The sequence below is a fragment of the Pseudorca crassidens genome, chromosome 4 (assembly GCF_039906515.1).
Source record: "Pseudorca crassidens isolate mPseCra1 chromosome 4, mPseCra1.hap1, whole genome shotgun sequence".
Classification (NCBI taxonomy): Eukaryota; Metazoa; Chordata; class Mammalia; order Artiodactyla; family Delphinidae; genus Pseudorca; species Pseudorca crassidens.
This window is the reverse complement of record NC_090299.1, coordinates 42,817,481-42,842,201: the sequence shown is the minus strand read 5'-3', so window position 1 is coordinate 42,842,201 and position 24,721 is coordinate 42,817,481. Positions and strand designations below refer to the sequence as shown.

The 24,721-nt window shown below is 39.2% G+C and overlaps 1 protein-coding gene and 1 long non-coding RNA gene across 9 annotated transcripts in view; one reads left to right on the top strand and one right to left on the bottom strand.

Moving 5' to 3' along the window:
• Positions 1-8,286: 8,286 nt before the first annotated feature.
• Positions 8,287-24,721, top strand: part of LOC137223571 (uncharacterized) — a 182,969-nt gene continuing 166,534 nt past the window's right edge. For both annotated transcript variants that reach the window (XR_010942927.1, XR_010942928.1), the window contains exons 1-2: positions 8,287-8,567; positions 11,594-11,733. This is a non-coding gene — a long non-coding RNA (uncharacterized lncRNA). The remainder of the gene's footprint in view (positions 8,568-11,593; positions 11,734-24,721) is intronic.
• CC2D2A (coiled-coil and C2 domain containing 2A) overlaps positions 14,601-24,721 on the bottom strand; it is a 138,327-nt gene continuing 128,206 nt past the window's right edge. For 6 of the 7 annotated variants that reach the window (XM_067735551.1, XM_067735550.1, XM_067735552.1 and 3 more), the window contains 5 exons: positions 23,190-23,324; positions 18,482-18,604; positions 17,168-17,226; positions 16,166-16,343; positions 14,601-14,904 (listed from right to left, as the gene is read on the bottom strand). In XM_067735551.1, coding sequence (XP_067591652.1) covers positions 14,716-14,904; positions 16,166-16,343; positions 17,168-17,226; positions 18,482-18,604; positions 23,190-23,324 — 684 coding nt within the window. In that variant the 3' untranslated portion in view covers positions 14,601-14,715. Of the gene's footprint in view, positions 14,905-16,165; positions 16,344-17,167; positions 17,227-18,481; positions 18,605-23,189; positions 23,325-24,721 lie in introns of those variants that run through there. The other variant, XM_067735556.1, reaches the window with a different exon arrangement.

Below are 24,721 nucleotides of genomic sequence, written 5' to 3'. Positions count from 1 at the left end.
TTTTGTTTGTTCTTTTTCTAGTTCCTTTGGATATAAGATTAAATTTTTATTTGAGATTTTTCTTGTTTCCTGAGGTGTGGGCTTGTATTGCTATAAACTTGCCTCTTAGAACTGCTTTTGCTGAGTTCCATAGACACTGGATCATTGTATTTCCATTTTCATTTGTCTCCAGGTATTTTTTTAATTTCTTTTTTGATTTCTTCAGTGATCCATTGGATGTTTAGTAGCATATTGTTTAGCCTCCATGTGCTTGTGTGTGGGTTGTTTTGGTTTTTTTTTTTTTAGGTAGTTGATTTTTAGTCTTACAGCATTGTAGTTGGAAAAGATTCTTGATATGATTTCAGTCTTCTTAAATTTACTGAAACTTGTTTTGTGGCCTAGCACGTGATCTATCCTGGAGAATGTTCCATGTGCACTTGAAAAGAAGGTGTGTCGTGCTGCATTCGGATAGTATGTTCTCTATATATTTAAAATACATCTAGTGTAATATATTATTTAAGGCCAGTGTTTCCTTATTGCTTTTCTGTCTGGATAATCTGTTCATTGATGTGAGTGGGGTGTTAAAGGTTCCTTCTATTACTGTGTTACTGTCAGTTTCTCCCTTTATGTTTGTTAATATTTGCTTCACCTTGTTAGGTGCTCCTTTGTTGGGTGCATATGTATTTATAGCTGTTATGTCTTCTTGTTGGATTGACCCCTTTTATCATTGGGTAATATCCTTCTTTGTTTCTTGTTATAGTCTTTGTTTTAAAGTCTGTTTTGTCTGATATAAGTGTTGCTACCCTGTCTTTTCATTTCCATTCACATGGAGTACCTTTTTATGTCCACTCACTTTCAGTCTGTGTGTGTATTTAGGTCTGAAATAAGTCTCTTACAGGCAGCATATATATGGTTACTTTTTTGTTTATTTTAAAAAATCTGTTCAGCCACTCTAAGTCTTTTGACTGGAGTATTTGGTTTATTTACATTTAAAGTAATTATTGATAGGTAATGTACTTTTTGCCATTTTGTGAATTGTTTTCTGGTTGTTTTGGTAGTTTTGTTCCTTTTTTTCTTTTGTCTTCTTCCCTTGTGACTTCATGACTATCTTTAGTGTTATGTTTGAATTCCTTTCTCTTATTGTGTGTATTGATTATAGGTTTTTGGTTTTAGGTTACCATGAGGTAGGTAGGAAGATACATAGATAGGTATATGTGATTGTTTAATGTTGATCTTTTTTAGTTTGAGTTCATTCTCACAACCCTGCATTTTTACCTCCCTCTCCACATTTAATGTTTTGATATCATATTTTACATCTTTTTGTTTTGTGTGTTTTTTGACTACTTATTTTGGATATAGATAATTTTACTACTTTTGTTTTTTAATTTTACTACTAGCTTTATAAGTGGTTGATATACTACCTTACGGGTTGTTTGCTTTTATTGATGAGGCTTTTGCTTTTTAAATTTTCATATTTCTAGTTGTGGCCTTTTTTCTTCCCACTTAGGGAAGTCCTTTTTTTTTTTTTTTTTTTTTTTTTTGCTGTATGCGGGCCTCTCACTGTTGTGGCCTCTCCCATTGCGGAGCACAGGCTCCGGACGTGCAGGCTCAGTGGCCATGGCTCACGGGCCCAGCCGCTCCGCGGCATGTGGGATCCTCCCAGACCAGGGCACGAACCCGTGTCACCTGCATTGGCAGGCGGAATCCCAACCACTGCGCCACCAGGGAAGCCCAGGGAAGTCCTTTTAACATTTCTTTTTTTTTTTTTTTTTTAACATCTTTATTGGAGTATAATTGCTTTACAATGGTGTGTTAGTTTCTGCTTTATAACAAAGTGAATCACTTATACATATGTTCCCATATCTCGTCCCTCTTGTGTCTCCCTCCCTCCCAACCTCCCTATCCCACCCCTCCAGGTGGTCACAAAGCACCGAGCTGATCTCCCTGTGCTATGCGGCTGCTTCCCACTAGCTATCTACCTTACGTTTGGTAGTATATATATATCCATGCCTCTCTCTCGCTTTGTCACACCTTACCCTTCCCCCTCCCCATATCCTCAAGTCCATTCTCTAGTAGGTCTAGTAGGACACAGTATTTATTCCTGTCTTACCCCTAGGTTCTTCATGACAGTTTTTTTTTTCTTAAATTCCATATATATGTGTTAGCATATGGTATTTGTCTCTCTCCTTCTGACTTACTTCACTCTGTATGACAGACTCTGGGTCTATCCACCTCATTACAAATAGCTCAATTTCGTTTCTTTTTATGGCTGAGTAATATTCCATTGTATATATGTGCCACATCTTCTTTATCCATTCATCTGTCGATGGACACTTAGGTTGTTTCCATCTCCTGGCTATTGTAAATAGAGCTGCAATGAACATTTTGGTACATGACTCTTTTTGAATTACGGTTTTCTCAGGGTATATGCCCAGTAGTGGGATTGCTGGGTCATATGGTAGTTCTATTTTTAGTTTTTTAAGGAACCTCCATACTGTTCTCCACAGTGGCTGTATCAATTTACATTCCCACCAACAGTGCAAGAGGGTTCCCTTTTCTACACACCCTCTCCAGCATTTATTGTTTCTAAATTTTTTGATGATGGCCATTCTGACTGGTGTGAGATGATATCTCATTGTAGTTTGATTTGCATTTCTCTAATGATTAGTGATGTTGAGCATTCTTTCATATGTTTGTTGGCAGTCTGTATATCTTCTTTGGAGAAATTCCTATTTAGGTCTTCTGCCCATTTTTGGATTGGGTTGTTTGTTTTTTTGTTATTAAGCTGCATGAGCTGCTTATAAATTTTGGAGATTAATCCTTTGTCAGTTGCTTCATTTGCAAATATTTTCTCTCATTCTGAGGGTTGTCTTTTTGTCTTGTTTAGGGTTTCCTTTGCTGTGCAAAAGCTTTGAAGTTTCATTAGGTCCCATTTGTTTATTTTTGTTTTTATTTCCATTTTTCTAGGAGGTGGGTCAAAAAGGATCTTGCTGTGATTTATGTCATAGAGTATCCTGCCTGTGTTTTCCTCTAAGCGTTTGATAGTTTCTAGCCTTACATTTAGGTCTTTAATCCATTTTGAGCTTATTTTTGTGTATGGTGCTAGGGAGTGGTCTAATCTCTTCCTTTTACATGTACCTGTCCAGTTTTCCCAGCACCATTTACTGAAGAGGCTGTCCTTTCTCCACTGTACATTCCTGCCTCCTTTATCAAAGATAAGGTGACCATATGTGCGTGGGTTTATCTCTGGGCTTTCTATCCTGTTCCATTGATCTTTCTGTTTTTGTGCCAGTACCATAATGTCTTGATTACTGTAGCTTTGTAGTATAGTCTGAAGTCAGGGAGCCTGATTCCTCCAGCTCCTTTTTTTGTTCTCAAGATTGCTTTGGCTATTCAGGGTCTTTTGTGTTTCCATACAAGTTGTGAAATTTTTTGTTCTAGTTCTGTGAAAAATGCCAGTGGTAGTTTGATAGGGATTGCATTGAATCTGTAGATTGCTTTGGGTAGTAGAGTCATTTTCACAATGTTGATTCTTCCAATCCAAGAACATGGTATATCTCTCCATCTATTTGTATCATCTTTAATTTCTTTCATCAGTGTCTTATAATTTTCTGCATATAGGTCTTTTTTCTCCTTAGGTAGGTTTATTCCTAGATATTTATTCTTTTTGTTGCAGTGGTAAATGGGAGTGTTTTCTTGATTTCACTTTCAGATTTTTCATTATTAGTGTATAGGAATGCCAGAGATTTCTGTGCATTAATTTTGTATCCTGCTACTTTACCAAATTCATTGATTAGCTCTAGTAGTTTTCTGGTAGCATCTTTAGGATTCTCTATGTATAGTATCATGTCATCTGCAGACAGTGACAGCTTTACTTCTTCTTTTCCGATTTGGATTCCTTTTATTTCCTTTTCTTCTCTGATTGCTGTGGCTAAAACTTCCAAAACTATGTTGAATAAGAGTGGTGAGAGTGGGCAACCTTGTCTTGTTCCTGATCTTAGTGGAAATGGTTTCAGTTTTTCCCCATTGAGGACGATGTTGGCTGTGGGTTTGTCATATATGGCCTTTATTATGTTGAGGAAAGTTCCCTCTATGCGTACTTTCTGCAGGGTTTTTATCATAAATGGGTGTTGACTTTTGTCGAAAGCTTCCTTTGCATCTATTGAGATGATCATATGGTTTTTCTCCTTCAATTTGTTAATATGGTGTTTCACGTTGATTGATTTGCGTATATTGAAGAATCCTTGCATTCCGGGATTAAACCCCACTTGATCATGGTGTATGATCCGTTTAATGTGCTGTTGGATTCTGTTTGCTAGTATTTTGTTGAGGATTTTGCATCTATATTCATCAGTGATGTTGGCCTGTAGTTTTCTTTCTTTGTGACATCCTTGTCTGGTTTTGGTATCAGGGTGATGGTGGCCTCGTAGAATGAGTTTGGGAGTGTTCCTCCCTCTGCTATATCTTGGAAGAGTTTGAGAAGGATAGGTGTTTGCTTGTCTCTAAATGTTTGATAGAACTCGCCTGTGAAGCCATCTGGTCCTGGACTTTTGTTTGTTGGAAGATTTTTAATCACAGTTTCAATTTCAGTGCTTGTGATTCGTCTGTTCATATTTTCTGTTTCTTCCTGATTCAGTCTTGGCACGTTGTGCATTTCTAAGAATTTGTCCATTTCTTCCAGGTTGTCCATTTTATTGGCATATAGTTGCTTGTAGTAATCTCTCATGATCTTTTGTATTTCTGCAGTGTCAGTTGTTACTTCTCCTTTTTCATTTCTAATTCTATTGGTTTGAGTCTTCTCCCTTTTTTTCTTGATGAGTCTGGCTAATGGTTTACCAATTTTGTTTATCTTCTCAAAGAACCAGCTTTTAGTTTTATAGATCTTTGCTATCGTTTCCTTCATTTCTTTTTCATTTATTTCTGATCTGATTTTTATTTCTTTCCTTCCTTCTGCTAACTTTGGGGTTTTTTTGTTCTTCTTTCTCTAATTGCTTTAGGTGCAAGGTTAGGTTGTTTATTCGAGATGTTTCCTGTTTCTTAAGGTAGGATTGTATTGCTATAAACTTCCCTCTTAGAACTGCTTTTGCTGCATCCCATAGATTTTGGGTCGTCGTGTCTCCATTGTCATTTGTTTCTAGGTATTTTTTAATTTCCTCTTTGATTTCTTCAGTGATCACTTCGTTATTAAGTAGTGTATTGATTAGCCTCCATGTGTTTGTATTTTTTACAGATCTTTTCCTGTAATTGATATCTAGTCTCATAGTGTTGTGGTCGGAAAAGATACTTGATACAATTTCAATTTTCTTAAATTTACCAAGGCTTGATTTGTGACCCAAGATAAGATCTATCCTGGAGAATTTTCCATGAGCACATGAGAAAAATGTGTATTCTGTTGTTTTTCATGGAATGTCCTATAAATATCAGTTATTAAGTCCATCTTGTTGAATGTATCATTTAAAGCTTGTGTTTCCTTATTTATTTTCATTTTGGATGATCTGTCGATTGGTGAAAGTGGGGTGTTAAAGTCTCCTACTATGAATGTGTTACTGTCGATTTCCCCTTTTATGGCTGTTAGCATTTGCCTTATGTATTGCGGTACTCCTATGTTGGGTGCATAAGTATTTGCAATTTTTATATCTTCTTCTTGGATTGATCCCTTGATCAATACGTAGTGTCCTTCTTTGTCTCTTCTAATAGTCTTTATTTTAAAGTCTATTTTGTCTGATATGAGCATTGCTACTCCAGCTTTCTTTTGGTTTCCATTTGCATGAAATATCTTTTTCATCCCCTTACTTTCAGTCTGTATGTATCTCTAGGTCTTAAGTGGGTCTCTTGTAGACAGCAAATATATGGGTCTTGTTTTTGTATCCATTCAGCCAATCTGTGTCTTTTGGTGGGAGCATTTAGTCCATTTACATTTAAGGTAATTATTGATATGTATATTCCTATTCCCATTTTCTTAATTGTTTGGGGTTCGTTATCGTAGGTCTTTTCCTTCTCTTGTGTTTCTTGCCTAGAGAAATTCCTTTAGCAGTTGTTGTAGAGCTGGTTTGGTGATGCTGAACTCTCTCAGCTTTTGTTTGTCTGTAACCGTTTTAATTTCTCCATCAAATCTGAATGACATCCTTGCTGGATAGAGTAATCTTGGTTTCAGGTTTTTCTCCTTCATCACTTTAAATATGTCCTGCCAGACCCTTCTGGCTTGCAGAGTTTCTGCTGAAAGATCAGCTGTTAACCTTACGGGGATTCCGTTGTGTGTTATTTGTTTTTTTTTCCCTTGCTGCTTTTAATATGTTTTCTTTGTATTTAATTTTTGACAGTTTGATTAATATGTGTCTTGGGGTATTTCTCCTTGGATTTATCCTGTATGGGACTCTCTGTGCTTCCTGGACTTGATTAACTATTTCTTTTCCCATATTAGGGAAGTTTTCAACTATAATCTCTTCAAATATTTTCTCAGTCCCTTTCTTTTTCTCTTCTTCTTCTGGAACCCCTATAATTCGAATGTTGGTGTGTTTAATGTTGTCCCAGAGGTCTCTGAGACTGTCCTCAGTTCTTTTCATTCTTTTTTCTTTATTCTGCTCTGCAGTAGTTATTTCCACTATTTTATCTTCCAGGTCACTTATCCGTTCTTCTGCCTCAGTTATTCTGCTATTGATCCCATCTAGAGTATTTTTCATTTTATTTATTGTGTTGTTCATCATTGTTTGTTTCATCTTTAGTTCTTCTAGGTCCTTGTTAAATGTTTCTTGCGTTTTGTCTATTCTATTTCCAAGATTTTGGATCATCTTTACTGTTATTATTCTGAATTCTTTTTCAGGTAGACTGCCTATTTCCTCTTCATTTGTTAGGTCTGGTGGGTTTTTATCTTGTTCCTTCATCTGCTGTGTGTTTTTCTGTCTTCTCATTTTGCTTATCTTACTGTGTGTGGGGTCTCCTTTTTGCAGGCTGCAGGTTCTTCCCATTGTTTTTGGTGTCTCTCCCCAGTGGCTAAGGTTGGTTTCAGTGGGTTCTGTAGGCTTCCTGGTGGAGGGGACTAGTGCCTGTGTTCAGGTGGATGAGGCTGGATCTTGTCTTTCTGGTGGGCAGGTCCACGTCTGGTGGTGTGTTTTGGGGTGTCTGTGGACCTATTATAATTTTAGGCAGCCTCTCTGCTAATGGGTGGGGTTGTGTTCCTGTCTTGCTAGTTGTTTGGCATAGGATGTCCAGCACTGTAGCTTGCTGGTCGTTGAGTGAAGCTGGGTCCTGGTGTTGAGATGGAGATCTCTGGGAGATTTTCACTGTTTGATATTATGTGGAGCTGGGCGGTCTCTTGTGGACCAGTGTCCTGAAGTTGGCTCTCTCACCTCAGAGGCACAGCACTGACTCCTGGCTGCAGCACCAAGAGCCTTTCATCCACACGGCTCAAAATAAGAGGGAGAAAAAGTAGAAAGAATTAGTAGAAGTAGAAAGAAAGAAAGAAAGGACGGAGGGAGGGAGGAAGGAAGGAAGGAGGGAAGGAAGGAAAAAAAGAAAAGATAAAGTAAAATAAAATAAGATAAAATATAATAAAGTTATTAAAATAAAAAAGTGATTATTAAGAGGAAAAAAAAACGAATGGATAGAACCCTAGGACAAATGGTGGAAGCAAAGCTATACAGACAAAATCTCACACAGAAGCATACACATACACTCAGAAAGAGGAAAAGGGGAAAAAATCATAAATCTTGCTCTCAAAGTCCACTACCTCAATTTGGGATGATTCATTGTCTAAAGGGGGGAAGGAAGGAAAGAAAGAACGAAGATAAAGTAAAATAAAGTGATTAAAAAGTAATTATTAAGAAAAAAAAATTTTAAAGCAACAACAACAACAAAAAAACGGACGGATAGAACCCTAGGACAAATGGTGGAAACAAAGCTATACAGACAAAATCCCACACAGAAGCATATACATACACACAAAAAGAGGAAAAGGGGAAAAATCATAAATCTTGCTCTCAAAGTCCACCTCCTCAATTTGGGATGACTGGTTGTCTATTCATGTATTCCACAGATGCAGGGTACATCAAGTTGATTGTGGAGCTTTAATCCGCTGCTTCTGAGCCTGCTGGGAGAGATTTCCCTTTCTCTTCTTTGTTCTCACAGCTCCCAGGGGCTCAGCTTTGGATTTGGCCTGCCTCTGCGTGTAGGTCGCCGGAGGGCGTCTGTTTTTCCGCTCAGACAGGACGGGGTTAAAGGAGCCGCTGATTCTGGGGCTCTGGCGCACTCAGGCCGGCGGGGAGGGCGGGGCACGGAGTGCGGGGCGTGTCTGCGGCGGCAGAGGCCGGCGTGACGCTGCACCAGCCTGAGGCGCAACGTGCGTTCTCCCAGGGAAGTTGTTCCTGGATCCCGGGACCCTGGGAGTGGCGGGCTGCACAGGCTCCCCGGAAGGGGGTGTGTGGATAGTGACCTGTGCTCGCACACAGGCTTCTTGGTGGCGGCAGCAGCAGTCTTACCGTCTCATGCCCGTCTCTGGGGTCCGCGCTGTTAGCCGCGGCTCGCGCCCGTTTCTGGAGCTCCTTTAAGCAGCGCTCTTAATCCCCTCTCCTCACGCACCAGGAAACAAAGAGGTAAGAAAAAGTCTCTTGCCTCTTCGACAGGTCCAGACTTTTCCCCGGACTCCCTCCCGCCTAGCAGCGGTGCACTAACGCCCTGCAGGCTGTGTTTACGCCGCCAACCCCAGTTCTCTCCTGGCGCTCCGACCGAAGCCCGAGCCTCAGCTCGCAGCCCCGCCCGCCCGAGCGGGTGAGCAGACAAGCCTCTCAGGCTGGTGAGTGCCGGTCAGCACCAATCCTCTGTGCGGGAATCTCTCCGCTTTGCCCTCCGCACCCGTTGCTGTGCTCTCCTCCGCGGCTTTGAAGCTTTCCCCCTAAGCCACCCGCAGTCTCCGCCCGCGAAGGGGCTCCCTAGTGTGTGGAAACTTTTCCTCCTTCATGGCTCCCTCCCACTGGTGCAGGTCCCGTCCCTATCCTTTTGTCTCTGTTTATTCTTTTTTCTGTTGCCCTACCCAGGTACCTGGGGGTTTTCTTGCCTTTAGGGAGGTCTGAGGTCTTCTGCCAGCGTTCAGTAGGTGCTCTGCAGGAGTAGCTCCACGTGTAGATGTATTTCTGGTGTATCTGTGGGGAGGAAGGCGATCTCCGCGTCCTACTCCTCCGGCATCTTCCCGGAAGCCTCCTAACATTTCTTGTAAAGTTGTTTTAGTGGTACTGAAGTCTTCTAGTTTTTGCTTATCTGTAAAGCTCTTTATCTCTCCCTCAAATCTGAAGGATAGTCTTGCCAGATAGAATATTCTTGGTTTAAAGTTTTTTTTTTTCCATCAGTTCTCTCCCTTCTGACCTAAAGGGGTTTCTGCTGAAAAGCCAGCTCATAGTCTTATGGGAGGTCCCTTGTATGTATCTAGCTGTTTTTCTCTTGCTGCTTTTAATATTCTCTCTATCTTTAATTTTTTGCCGTTTTAATTATAATGTGTCTTGGTGTGGACCTCTTTGAGTTCATATTCTTTGAGACTCGCTGTTTCCTGGAACTGAATGTCTGTTTCTTTTCCCAGGTTAGTGAAGCTTTTAGCTATTATTTCTTCAAATAAGTTCTCTGCCCCTTTCTCTTCTCCTTCTGGAACCCCTATAATGTGAATGTTAGTGCACTTGACGTTGTCTCAGAGGTTCTTAAACTTTCTCATTTTTTAAAATTCTTTTTCTTTTCAGGTTTGGTATTTCCACTACTCTGTCTTCCAGTTCACTGACTGTTCCTCTGTATTTAATCTGATGATTCCTTCTAGTGTATTTTTTATTTTTATTGTATTCTTCACTTCTGTTTATTTTTCTCTACAGTTTCTGTTAAACTTCTCACTGTGTTCATCTATTCTCCTGAGTTTGTTGAGCATCTTATGATCATTATCTTGAATTCTTTATGGGTTAGATTGCTTATTTCCACTTTGGTTTGTTCTTCTGGGGTTTTGTCTTTTTTCTTCATTTGGAACATATTCCTCTGTTTCTTCATTTTGCCTAATTCTCTGTTTATTTCTATGTAACTAGTAGGTCACTTAGCTTTTATGATCTTGGAGAAGTGGCCTTCTGTCAGAGACATTTAATGGGGCCCAGCAGCACCCTCCCCTCTGCTCACTAGTGCTATATGTTCTGGGGGTGTCCTCTTTGTGGGCTGTGTGGGCCCTTCTGTTGTGGTGGGGCTGACTACTTTGGGTGTGTGGTAGGTGGGGCTGGCCCCTGGCTCAGTTGGCTGCTGGGCCTTGCCTTGTGTGGTGGCTGCTGGCTCACTGGTTGTTGTGGCTGAGTCTACGATGGCAAGCTGCATGTTCCAGGGGGTCCTGGCGCTGGTGCTGGCTTCAGGGGCTGGGGGTACCTGGTGGTGGTGGTGGTCCAATACCAGGTGTGCTGTTAAGCCCCCTGCACTAATAGACTAGAGAGAGTACTCCAGAATGGTGCTTACCAGCACCATTAGTGTCCTAATGGTAGAATGAGCTCCCCAAAATGGCGCCCCCAGTGTTTATGTCTGTGTGGGGAGTCCCAGTTCCCTCCTACCTCTCAGGGAATCTCTCCAGGATCAGCAAGTTTGTCTGACCGAGATGTCTTTCAGATTACTGCTTCTTCATTGGGACTTGGAGTGATGGAGATTTTGTGTGTACCCTTTAAGAGTGGAGCCCACTTGTCTCTCACATATGCAAACCCCACTGGCCTTCAAACCCAGACATTCTAGGGGCTCGTCTTACAGGTGCAGGACCCCTGGGCTGGGGAGCCCAATGTGGGGCTTGGACCCCTTGCTCCTTGGGGAGAACCTCTGTAATTGAGATTATCTTTCCGTTTGTGGGTCATCTACCCAGGGGTGTGGGTCTTGACCCTACTGTGTCTCCGACCCCCTTAGCCATCTCATTGTGGTCCTTCGTTATATCTTTAGTTGTGGAAAATCTTTCTGCCAGTTGTTCTCATAGATGGTTGCTCTGTAAATAGTTGTAATTTTCCTGAGCCTGTGACAGGAGGTGAGCTCAGTGTCTTCCTATTCCACCATCTTGGCCACACCTCTGTGGATAGTTAATGGTTAATGAAACAATATATACACTTGGTTTAAATTTATATTGAGCTTTGTGATGGATTTTATGAAATATTGAAACTGTTTTTAGAATAAGAGGCAACAAGTAAAACGCCTTGTGTTACCTGACATACATTAAGTGCCACGTACTGGATAGTGTTTTAAGTACTTTAAATACACTGACTTTTAAAATCAGTACAACAATGTGATGAAGTTGGTAATGTGATCATCCCAGTCTTATATATGGGGAAAGTTAAGTAACAGAGAGGTTAAGTAACTTGCCCATGGATTACCCAGCTAGTAAGTGGCAGAACTAGTATTTCTCCAAAGCTCATGCTCTTAACCACTCAACTATCCTGTCTCTATATTGCTATATTGGTAATGACTATTATGGGTCAGACCTTGAATTCTCCTTTGAAGGGTTCATAGTATAAATATCAGAGGCATGTAAACACATAATCATAATTTGATAGGGAAAGGCATAAGGGAATAAAGGTAAAATTTCCTTAACTTGGTTCTTCTGTCTTTATGTTTTTTGTTTTGTTTTGCTTTTAAGTGAGACTGTATTCCAGCTACATCAGTGGTTCTCAGCTGGAGGCAGTTTATCCCATAGAAGACATTTGGCAATGACTGGAAACATTCTTGGTTGTCACAACTTGGCAGAGGGGAAGAATGCAACTGGCAGCTAGTGGGTAGGTGCCAAGGATGCTGTTAAACATCCTACAAAGACCTTCGCAACAAGTAATTACTTGGCCCAGAATGTCAATAGAGCCGCTACTGAGAAATCCTGTTTTACATATTTCTATTTTGTGTACATCTTTCCGTGTCAGTACGTACCTTTAATTCCTTTTAGTATTATCTGACTTTGGCTTCATCAGTTTGGGCTGTTGTAACAGAGTACCATAAGCTGGATGACTTAAACAACAGCTGTGTCGGTGCTCACAGTTCTAGAGCCTGGTAAGTCTAGAATCAAGGTTTCGGCAGATCCACTGTCTAATGAAGACTCTTTTTGGCTTGTAGACAGCCATCTTCTCATTGTATCCGTGCATGGCATAGAGGGGAAGTAAGCTCTCTCCTGTCTTTTCTTAAAGGGCACTAAATCCCATCTTGAGGGCTGTATCCTTATGATCTAATTAACTCCCTAATTACCTATCTCTCTCTTTTTTTAATTTTATTTTTGGTTGCACCAGGTCTTAGTTGCCGCAGGCAAACTCCCTAGTTGTGGCTTTTGGGCTCCTTAGTCGCGGCTCACCAGCTCCTTTAGTTGCAGCACGTGTGCTTCTTGGTTGCAGCCAGTGGGCTTCTTAGTTGAGGCCAGTGGGCTCCTTAGTTGCAGCTCGTGGGCTCCTTAGTTGTGGCATGCAAACTCTTAGTAGCGGCATGCATGTGGGATCTAGTTCCCTGACTAGGGATCGAACCCCACATCCCCTGCATTAAAAGGCATATTCTTAACCACTGTGCCACCAGAGAAGTCCGTCTCTCTTTTTTTAATTGAAATATAGTTGATTTACAATATTATGTTAGTTTCAGGTACATTACAATACAGTACATTATAGGTTATTACAAGATACTGAATATAGTTCCTTGTGCTATACAGTAGGTCTTTGTTCTTCATCAGTTTTATATATAGTAGTGTATATCTGTTAATCCCATACTCCTAATTTATCCCTCCCCCACCTTACCCTTCAGTAACCATAAGTTTGGTTTCTGTGTCTGTGAGCCTGTTTCTGTTCTGTAAATAAATTCATTTGTATTAATTTTAAGATTCCACATATAGGTGATATATAATATTTGTCTTTTACTTAGTATGATAATCTCTAGGTCAATCTGTGTTGTTGCAAATGGCAATATTTCATTCTCCTTTATGGCTGAGTAATTATTCCATTGTATATGTATATACACCACATCTTCTTTATCCATTCCTCTGTTGGTGGGCACTTAGGTTGCTTCCATGTCTTGGCTATTGTAAATAATGCTGCTGTGAACATTGGTGTGCATGTATCTTTTTGAATTAAGAGTTTTCGTCTCTTCTGGGTATATGCCCAGGGGATTGAGTGGGATTGCTGGATCATATTGTAACTCTATTTTTAGTTTTTTAAGGAACCTCCCGACTGTTTTCCATAGTGGCTGTACCAATTTACAGTCCCACCAACAGTGTAGGAGGGTTCCATTTTCTCCACACCCTCTCCAGCATTTATTGGTAGACTTTTTGATGATGGCCATTCTGACCGGTGCGAGGTGATATCTCATTGTAGTTTCGATTTGCATTTCTCTAATAATTAGTGATATTGAGCATCTCGTGTGCCTGCTGGCCATCTGCATGTCTTTGGAGAAATGTCTATTTAGGTCTTCGCATTTTTTTGATTGTGTTGTTTTTTTGATATTGAGTTGTATGAGCTGTTTGTATATTTTGGAAATTAAGCCCTTGTTGGTTGCGCCATTTGCAGATGTTTTCTTACAGTCCATAGGTAGTCATTTTGTTTTGTTTATGGTTTCCTTTGCTGTGCAGAATCTTATAAGTTTGATTACGCCCCATTTGTTTATTATTTTATTTCTTTTGCCTTGGGCGACTGATCTAAGAAAAAATTGCTGTGATTCCTATCAGAGAATGTTTTGCCTATGTTCTCTTCCAGGAGTTTTGTGGTATTACGACTTACATTTAAGTCTTTAAGCCATTTTGAGTTTATTTTTGTGTATGGTGTGAGGGAGGGTTCTAACTTCATTGATTTACATGTGGCTGTCCAGCTTTCCCAGCATCCACTTGCTGAAGAGACTGTCTTTTCTCCATTGTATATTTTTGTCTCCTTTTTCAAAGATCAATTGACCATAGGTGTATGGGTTTATTTCTGGTCTCTCTATTCTATCTATGTGTCTTGTTTTTGTGCCAATACCATGCTGTTTTTTTTTAATAGCTATTTTTTATTTTTTTTGTGTGTTACGCGGGCCTCTCACTGTTGTGTCCTCCTCCGTGGAGGAGCACAGGCTCTGGACGCGCAGGCTCAGCGGCCATGGCTCACAGGACTAGCCTCTTCGCGGCATGTGGGATCTTCCCGGACCGGGGCACGAACCCATATCCCCTGCATCAGCAGGTGGACTCTCAACCACTGCGCCACCAGGGAAGCCCCTACCATGCTGTTTTGATTACTGTAGCTTTGTAGTATTTTCTGAAGTCTGGGAGGATTACACCTCCTGCTTTGTTCAGTTTCCTCAGGATTGCTTTGGCAATTCTGGATCTTCTGTGGTTCCATATAAATTTTAGGATTATTTGTTCTAGTTCTATGAAAAATGTCATGGGTAATTTGATAGGGATCACATTAAATCCATAGATTGCTTTGGGTAGTATGGCCATTTTAACAATATTCTTCCAGTCTAAGAGCATGGGATGTCTTACTGGCAAAGAAGAAGAGCATTTTAGATAGGAGGTGAGCAGGTACAAAAGCATAGAGGAATAAAGCTCATAGGGTAAGCGGGAACTCTTGAGTTGTCACAGTTGAATTTAGGGTCAAAGTGGCAGAGACAAGGCAGACTACTAAATAAAAACTTATCTTGCATATTTTGAAAATAATGATAATTTTATTTCATTATTTGTATTTTCTTCCCTTAGATCAAGAGCACTTAAAAAATATTCTCATATCTTAATTATCATTTTTACATGATATAAAACATACAATGAAAAAATTATCTGTTGCGTATAAGGGAGGCAACATAGATCCAAACAGACAAAACATTTTTGGGATATGGGTGGATATATACAGCTAAAGCAAATTCAACATTAGGCGCATCAGTATTATGTACTCCAGTGCTATACACAGCTTCAATTAAAGGCTTCACTTCAGAGTATGGCATGTGAAGGGGAAATCCAGAGAACTGAAGGAAAGCAAAACAAAATTTTTAGTCATTAGTGAACGTGAAGTTTTCACTGTATTTTTTCCCTACGTAAGTACGTACAGTTCTTAATATTCGTAATAGGAAGTCTTCCTTTTGGATCTTAAAGTCATTTATTTAGTTTTGTTTTCCTGTCCAGCTATATATTAGCAATATAGAAAATGGAGAGAGGCTAAATGTCGATTTTTGTTTTAGTTGCTAACATACTGACTTGGTGTTTAAGACACCTGTTAGTCACCCAGCCACTCTCCACTGTTTCCTTCTTTCTTCCTAATAGCCCCAAGTTTGCATAGAAACCCGTGCAATTCCAGGCACCTAGGTTAAGTTAATACCTTCTATCCCCTTGGCCTCAGTGTTGATCTACAGAAAAGAATGTATAATCTAGGAAACTTGAAAGGGATAGTGGCACGCAGATGCTCTGTCCTGCTCAGAGCAATATGTGTGCAGATGTGAGTCCTGCTGGGAACTATTCCAGCCATTTGCTACCACAAGAAAAGCCATCCTGTGGGTGATGCTGCCACATGGAGGAGGGCAGAGTGGGAAGACTTGCAGACATGTGGTATAGCCCTGATAGCTACTCACCCCTAACTTTTACCTAAATAAGCCCATAAGTTGTTAATGTTCAAGCTTGTTTGAAGTAAGTTTTCTGTTACTTGAATTGAAAACATCCCAGCTGAAAAATGAGCCTTATAAGGTAAAGGTAATTTTTAGTCAGTGAGTAGAATTAAATGTACAACTTGATTTCATACTGTTTAGCCAGTGAGGCTTACTGTTTTAGTTTGAGACTACTTTCTAGGTTTTAGGATCCAGATAAAGGATGTGAACACACAGCACTACTGACAGGCAGTAGAGAAAGCCTATTAATGAGAATTTTTCTTAGCAGTGAAAAGCAATTAGTATAAAATATCCTTTAAAAAAAAATCTGACCAAGAATGGTTGGTTTCGTCTTTATGCTCAGTTGAGTCTAACATGATTTAGCCAGATATTTTCATTTTATTTAATGCTCTTGCAATTTTATAAAAGATATTATTTTTCATAGGACCCTCCTACAAAAAAAGGTGGTGTTTTGGTTTTATAGAGGCATTTTGCTCTTTAATGGCAGGTTCATTCTTGAGATCTGAACTTCTAATCACAGTTTTTAGTCTGTGCTGCTTCGTCTGTGTACTTTGGGGAGTAATTTAGGCATTTTGATTCCAAAAACCCATAGTACTGAGCAATTTCCAATTTGAAATGAACTACTTACCCTGTAGTCTCCTAGCTGTTTCAGCAGTTCTGCTCTGTGGTCGTCTTCCACATCTTCTCCATGATTTCTTTCTAATAGAGGCAAGAAGTGACGCAGAGTAGAGGTACAGTATCTATTCCACCGAGTCAGATGGCGAGGCCTCCAGTCCATGATTTTTTCTTTTAGTATTTTTTCAATCCTGTTTATAAAAGATAAGTTCCATTTTTTGGTGACTTGACTTTTCCCTTGTAAACAAAAATAAAAAATAGTATTCTGAAACTTATTAGAAGAAACAAGATTTTTGGGGGGAATTTGTTGTTCTTAGGATCCCAAATAAGGCTGTATTTGAAATTTGCAGTTGAGAGTAAATTGGTATTTTTTAGTAATAATACCTTAAAAAGGGTCACATTTAATCTTGTGCAGCTTGACATGCTGCTCTTCACACAGCTTGAGACAGTAGAAAGGGCACACAGGCTTTGAAACTAGAAAGGTCTGGCTGGGCTCAGAAGCCCCCTTTAACACTTGACAAGTATGTGGACCTCTCTGAGCCTCAGTTTCCACACGTGTGAAACTGGGGAAATAAGTTCTATTTTACAGCATTATAAGTATTATTGGGGCTCAAATAGGCTCTTACTAGCTTTGTACATGTGTTAGGTTTTTAAAATAGCTGAAGTTCACTTAAGCACTAATTGGACAAAATAGGCATATTTAAGCTGAGGGTTATGATATTGTCTGAACAAGACCCATAAATAACATGACGTTGAACTCTAATCTGAGGTAAAGTTTTTGGAGAACTACCTATCATTGCTGGATTTCACTGCTGTATGTCTCACACCATGCTGATGCTAAAGCCTTCTTTTGAGCCTTGGGATTTAGAGATCACATTTGTACTTTGCATCTATAAACATGAATTAAAGTTTAATTGCCCAAATTATTTTACATTGATCCAGGTGGAAAATTGTTTAGTTGGATATTAACACTCCTAGTGACAGACTGCATATGCATTTATGGATATCAAGTGACCTGTCTTGTAGTTCAGCTGCAGCCACTTTGTCGGTGCGCTGGTAAATTAGCTCTTCTGGCTATAAAAGAAAAAACAGTTCAGGAATTTTAGAAATCAGTTACACTTAATTTCAATAGCTATACATCCTTTCCTAAATTTTTTTTAAAAATTATGAACTCTCAGACATTCAGTTAGTTAGACATCGAGGATAATGTAACAGATGCAAATATACCCAAGACCTACTTTAAATAAAGCATCACAAATTATAATGCTTTGTGGTTCTTTCTCTGTTTTATCACCCTTTTCTGTCACAGAAGTAACCATGATCTGAATTTGTTTTTTAGCACTCTTTCATTCAACATATACTGAATACCTACTGTGTGCCAGGCACTTACTTACACAAGTGAAGGGGACAGAGCTGTGAATAAAATCCCTGCTCTCATGGTGTTTACATTATAGTCAGTGGAGATAGGCAAATTAGTGAAATGTGTTTATGATTTAACTACAGATGTATGTATCCCTAAACAATATATTGTACTGCATGTTTTCTGAAATTTATGTAATAATTTTATACTGTAAACATGCCAGTTTTTCTCCCTTAACATTATATTTAGAATAGCAGATACATATTTTCAGTGTGCTTACTAATATTCATGAATATTAATTCATTTGTGTAACTACTATAAAATATTCTACTATATACCATAATTTATCTCTTCTGTTGTTCCAGTTTTAGGCTTTTGCAAACAGTGCTCCTATGAAAATTGTTATGTTACCTTGTATACATGGGAGAGTTTCTCTAGGGTGATTTTTCTTAAAACTTCTTTTGGAAAGGTTTGATCCACAGTAAAAAAATACATTTTATATTATACACACAGTATCTATATATCTATAGCTATCACATTTAAAGTTTTAGTAAACAGTTCTCATGCTTACTATTTATAATCTATTACTGTCCAGGACCCTCTAAATTAATGTTATGAGCCCCTCCTGGATCATGCCCTGCAGTTTGATTTCAGGTTTCAATAGCAGTGATGAAATTAATTTAGTGAATTGAGACCAGCATTGAAAAAATTAAATGAAATATATTTTGTGGCATTCTTTTGGGTCATGGGACTCTGTATCAAAACTTACTCGTTCACATATTTGTGTACTGGTTCATGATATGATGGTCTTTCTTATTGGGCTTAACTAACTTTGAAAATGAAATATTATTCTAGACTAAATATCTAGGAGTGGAACTAAGGGTCAAAATATATCTGGCTACCCAATATAACGATATCACATTCCTTACTTTCTATATCTACATTTAATTGTTAATAAAAAAATTATACCTGAACACTGGAAAGGCCAGGATATGGAAGCCTTCTTGAAAAGAAAGATTTCCATAGCTTGGGCTTGGTGACATCAAAATTCATCCTTAATGGGGAATCATATTGTTGAATATTAAACCAAATCTAAAAAAGACAAGACTACATTAGCATATATGGTAGCAGATGTATGTGTATTCGTGTGTGTATGTATGTTATATAAAGAGAGACAGCAGAGAGAGACAGAAAGGGAACATGTAGCTTGCACATTTTTTTGTCATTTTGATTTTTAAGACTGATAAGCACTTTATGATCAGTATAGTTGTCATCATATAGTTGTCACCAGCCATTTTTTTTTTAACATTTTTTATACCTGCAGTTGAGGTGTACCTTACGATTAATTGTAGGTTGATGAAATAAGGTAGTTCCTGGTGATAAGACACTTAGAATCTTTTGGAAGAAGACAGACAAGGCTACTCCCTTCTCGGGCTAGCCTTTCCTAACCTTGCTCTTCCCAGCCTCCTAATTGTGGTAGGTGTCCATCTCTTTCCTTCCACAGCACTCTGTAACCTCTGAGATAGCACCTGTCTTATTGAGGCACTGTAGCATATTAATTCTGGAACCAGACCACTTGCATTTGAATTCTGGCTCCAACGTTTACTAACTGTGTGACTTTGGACAGTTTAATTACCGTATGCCTCAGTTTCCTCCTCTATAAAAGTGGGATGGTCGTACTTAACCTCATAAGGATGATGATAACATTAAATGAGTTGATACATTTATACCTCTTAGAACAATGCCTGGTACATAGTAAGTACTCAATAATTGTTAGCTATTTTATTACTGTTGTTAGTATTTATCATTATTTATAGTTGTTTATCTCACTAGACTATTAGATGTTGCCTTGAGGACATTTGCCATGTGCTTTATTCACCATTGTATCATTAGCATCCAGCACAGCTCCTGGTTGGCACGTGGTAGGCATATTGAGTAACTGTGTGCATGAGTGGTGAATTTGTCCATTCAACATAATCAAGTACCTTATATTTAGTCTCAGTTCTAATCACTGTGGATAAAGTTGTGAATGAAACATAGTTTCTACCAGCATGCAGTAGCTAAGGAAAAGACAGTGCAAACAAACAAATACATGGGATATCAGATGATACAAGATGTGGTAGATTGCATCCCTGGCCCCAGTTCCTCACCCCTTCCTATACCCACAGCCTTTGCCCTGTTACTTGGCAGTTACTCCCACTAAAAGGGCAGAAATGTATTTCCTTGCCTCTTGACTTTGGTCAGTAGAATGGGATAGCAGTGTCATTATGTGACTTCTGTGTCCAAGCTTAAGCAGCTCTGTGTGTTCCTGCTTGCCCTCTTGTGCCTCTGCCAATTGTCATTGCCCTGAGTCCCAGAATAAAAATGCATGAAGCAGGGCTCTCCCAGCCTAGGTCAGCAGAACCATCCCAGCTGACTCAGATCCATGAGAATAATTGTCTGAAGCCATTTCTTTTGGGGATGGGTTTCTGGTATTTTGTTGTGGCAAAAGCTAACCTTACAAGGGCTATGGAGAAAACTATGCAGGAAGAGGTGAAATTTTAGGGTAGGTAGAGACGTTTTCACTGGAAAGAGCATGAAGGAGTGAGGGAGAAATTAATGAAGATACCTGGTCAGGGGAAGGGTCATCTATGCAGAGGAAATAGCAGATGCACAGTGTGTCTGAGGGACAGCAAAGAAGACAAAGTGACTTCAGAGGAGTGAGCAAATTAGAGCAAGAAAGAGATCAGCAGAAGATGATGGGGGCAGGGCAGCTGTCAGATCATAGAAGGCCTTGTGGGCCATTTTAAAGATTGAGGCTTTGACTGTTGAGTGAGCCAGGAAGCCACTGGAGTGTTTTATGCAGATGAGTGACATAATTTCCTTCTATTTTAACAGGAATATTCCTTGCTCTTTTGAGATTAGACAGCGGGGGGTAGGGGCAAGTCGGTTAAAGAAGGCAAGGTCTTTAAGAACTATAATTTGGCTGTAGGGTAGGGAATGTGCAGAAAGTAGTGGGAAATAGCACTGGAAAAAAAGAAGTCAGGTTACATAGGGCTTTCAAATCCAAGGTGAGACATTTATTTTTAAATCTGTATACAGTGAGGTACCCTCAGTACTTTTTGAGCCATTGAATGATGAAAGCTGAAATTCAGTAACAGGTATGTATCAGTGTACCAAATAATGGACTGAATTGGAGACAAATTATTTAGTTGGCTACTTTTAGTAATGCAGGATGAAACAATAATGATATGACCTGGAAACAGAAGAGGCAGAATCTATATGAGTTGGTATCAAAAGGATTGAAGTAGGAGGAAGTGAAGGAGGGGGAAAATCAAGGACAGTTCTGGGGTTTGAATCGGGGTAACTGACATCCACAGAAGTAGGAAGGCCAGGAGGAGGAGCTCTTTTTAGAGATAAAGGAGAAATGATACAAGTTGTGGATGGCCTGAGTTTGTGATTTTGGTAAAGCATCTGGGTGTCTAGCAAACAGTTGAAAATTCAGGACCCAAAGATTCTGGGGCTAGTGACAGAATTATGACTTTTTTTGCCAGGATAAACTAGATAGAGCTATAATAAATAATGTGTGGTTTTGCAAGAAATCTAAATGTAGAATTTTCAGGAAAATCTACTTTTAAGGTGTGGAAAGAAAAGCCAGTGGAAGAAACCTAGGGAACTATTGCAGAGAAATGAAAATCAACAGTCCTTTATCAGTAAACCGAGGATGAGAAAGTGTTTTTTTCCATGAAGAGGTGATTAGTTGTGTCACGTGCCATAGAAAAGGACAGGAGAGTGAGGAATGGAGTAAACCATTGGATTTATTTATGCATTAGCAAGATAATGGTACTTCTCAGAGGGTATCTCAGTAGAATGGTCAGGGAAGAGGACTAGATTATAGGCGGTTAAAGTCTGAGTGTACTGAGGAAGTGGAAGCAGGGCATATAATTAATATTTAAAGAATTTTGGAAGGAAAGGAAGGAGGGGCAATGGTAGTTTAGGCTGTAGCCGGGTTGGGAGAAGCATGTTTTAGAATTGTTGGACTTCTGAGCCTATTGATGGAGAAGGAGAGAGAAAACATATAGAGGCCAAGTTGGGACAGTTAGTGGAGCCAAGTGTTGGAACAGGAGTAGAAACACAAACATGGGTGGAAGGGGGAGACTTACTTCTTGGCAAAGGAGTGGAGGAGGAAAAAGGCTGACAGTCCAAAGAGGTGGTGTGGTAGAGCAGGGGCAGTTGAGGTTTCAGAGTGCCAGGCCTGCAAAGCGAGCCTGAGGTCCTCTCCTGAGGGTGGCCGAGGCTTAGAGCAGGTTCAGAGCAGCTGCCATGTGGGATGGCAGGCATCATGAGCCACTGCTGCCTGTCTTGTTAGAAGAGGAGGAAAGGGGGTCTTTCTTCCTCACAAAACTTGGGCTTTATGTGAATTAGTCAACCATACAGTAATTGTTTTGAGAACTAATAATTTTGACAAAGAATGGAGTTCTCTGTAGGCTTTTTCAATGCCTGTTGACTCTGCCTGATTACTAATATGACCTTAAGATGGTTCTCTACATGTATTAATAGATGGAGCTTAGCAGATCATTTATGATTATGATACTGCTTTTAATTAAAAATAATAACATGCAAATTGTACACTACACTGCTCTTTTCACACTTGTAGTTAATAATAGTTACCATTTGCTGAATACCTATGAAAGACAGGTACTTTGCTGAGTGCTTGGCATATGTTATCTCTAATTCTAGTAGTAACCCATAGACCAGTGGTCTTCAAGGTAGGGTGCACATCACAGACATAATAGAAGAAATAGTAGATCTTCTAATTATTTCTTTTCATTTTAAGAGTTTCTTCTGTGTGTAATATAAATAATATATTGATCCATAAGTAAATACATATATAATTTATAAATAAAAATACATATATTGGGGATATATGCTCAAATGACTTTTCTGACAGATAAAGTTCAGAGAACACTCAGGTAGATAATGATTATAAACACAGTCACAGTAGCCAACACAGGGTTGCTACTGTATGTTAGCTGCTTTGCATTGATTATCTCATTTACTTCTCACAGCTACTCTGTAAAGTAATTACTAACAAATACCTTCATTTTACCAGTGAAGAAACTGATGCTGTATAAGATTAAGAAACTTTCCTAAGCTTACATAACTAGTAAATGATGATGTTGGAATTTAAACTCAGGCAGTGTGATCCCATAACTCATGTTTTTAACCAGTGCCTTATAGAGTACCCTTCATAGTTAAATGGCCCCCCAAACTGGGTGCAAGCAGAATCACCTGATGGTACCTGGGAATCTCTTAGAAAAAGAAAAGGAAGAAAAGAAAGACAGTCTTTTCAGGTGATAAATTTGGCTCATTTAGTTCTCAAAACACTATGAGTTCGGCATTGTAAACTCTTACTTTGGGAGGGAAAACAGGACAAGCCAGAATACAAACTCAGGTCGTCTGAATCTAAATCCTAAATTCTTTCTTTAACCTCATTCTGCTTCTCGAAGATCAGGTGACTAATTTCAACCAGAAGTTTTTATTTAGAACAGTTCTGCTACTGTGCTTGACACTGCGTTTCTTTAATTGGTATTATATATGTTTATGTAAATTTTTTTGACACAAAATATTATTAAAATCAGATCAATTTAAAAAAAGCAATAGTCAACCACATTTAAGAGGAAATGGTAATACTTACATTATCGGGACCTATTAAACAGCCCACGCTTTTTAAGGGGCAGAATGTATCAAATTGTCCATAACAATGTCCACTGCAGGGATTCCATATTAAATAGTGACTTTGCTCCCGAGTTAGCACATAGGCAGTTGGACCCTGAAGGAAAATAGCCATTAAACCAGTTTCCGATTAATTATGCTATTAGGGTCAAGAGTAATTTGTATAGACAGTTCATTATTTTAGTTGGACCCCTAATTTCTAAACCCCATGGCTAATGGTGAAAATTATTTTGCAGTTCTAGATTATGCTGAATTAATAAAATCAAAAGTTTATTTTTGCAAAATTCTTGCATCTGCAACTAGTGTGATATAGTGACCAAATAGGAATAGTGGTCATGTTACTCAACCGATATATCTTTTTTTTTTTTTAAGTTAAATGGGGTATGTTGTGGGGTTTTCTTTTTTCAGTTTTACTGAAATATAATTGATGTACAACACTGTATAAGTTTAAGGTGTACAACATAATGATTTGACTTCCATACATCATGAAATGATGACCACAGTAGGTTTAGTGAACACCCATCATCTCATACAGATACATTAAAAGAAATAGGAAAAAAAATTTTTTTTCTTGTGATGAGAATTCTTAGGATTACTCTCTTAACGACTTTCATTTATAACATACAGCAGTGTTAATTATCTTTATTATGTTGTATATTGCATCCCTAGAACTTATATATCTTATAACTGGAGGTTTGTACCTTTTGACTACCTTATCTAATTCCCCTTCCCCCTATCCCCTGCCTCTGATAGCCACAAATCTGATCTCTTTTGTATGAATTTGTTTTTGAAGTATAATTGACCTACAACACTATGTTAGTTTCTGGTACACAACATAGTTATTTGATAATGTCTATACATTTCAAACTGATCATCATGAAAAGTCTAGTTATCATCTGTCACCATACAAGGATATTACATAATTACTGACTATATTCCCCACACTGTATATTTCATACCTGTAACATTTATTTTGTAACTAAAAGTTTGTACTTAATCTTCCTCACCTATTTCTCTCCTCCCCCCCCATTACCCCCTCCCCCATTCCCCCTCCTCCCCCCATTCCCCCCCTCCTTCCCCCCCATTCCCCTCATCTCCCCCTCCATTCCCCCCTCCTCCCCTCTGGTAACCACCTGTGTTTTTTGCTGTATCTATGTTTCTTTTTTTTTCTTTTTTTTAAAAAATTAATTTATTTTTGGCTGCATTGGGTCTTCATTGCAGTGCACAGGTTTTCTCTAGTTGCAGCGAGCTGGGGCTACTCACTGCAGTGGCTTCTCTTGTTGTGGAGCACAGGCTCTAGGCACGCGGGCTTCAGTAGTTGTGGGTCGCGGGCTCTAGAGCACAGGCTCAGTAGTTGTGGCACACGGGCTTAGTTGCTCAGTGGCTTGTGGGATCTTCCTGGACCAGGGTTTGAACGCATGTCCCATGCTTTGGCAGGTGGATTCTTAACCACTGCGCCACTAGGGAAGCCCTCTATGACTGTTTGTTTCATTA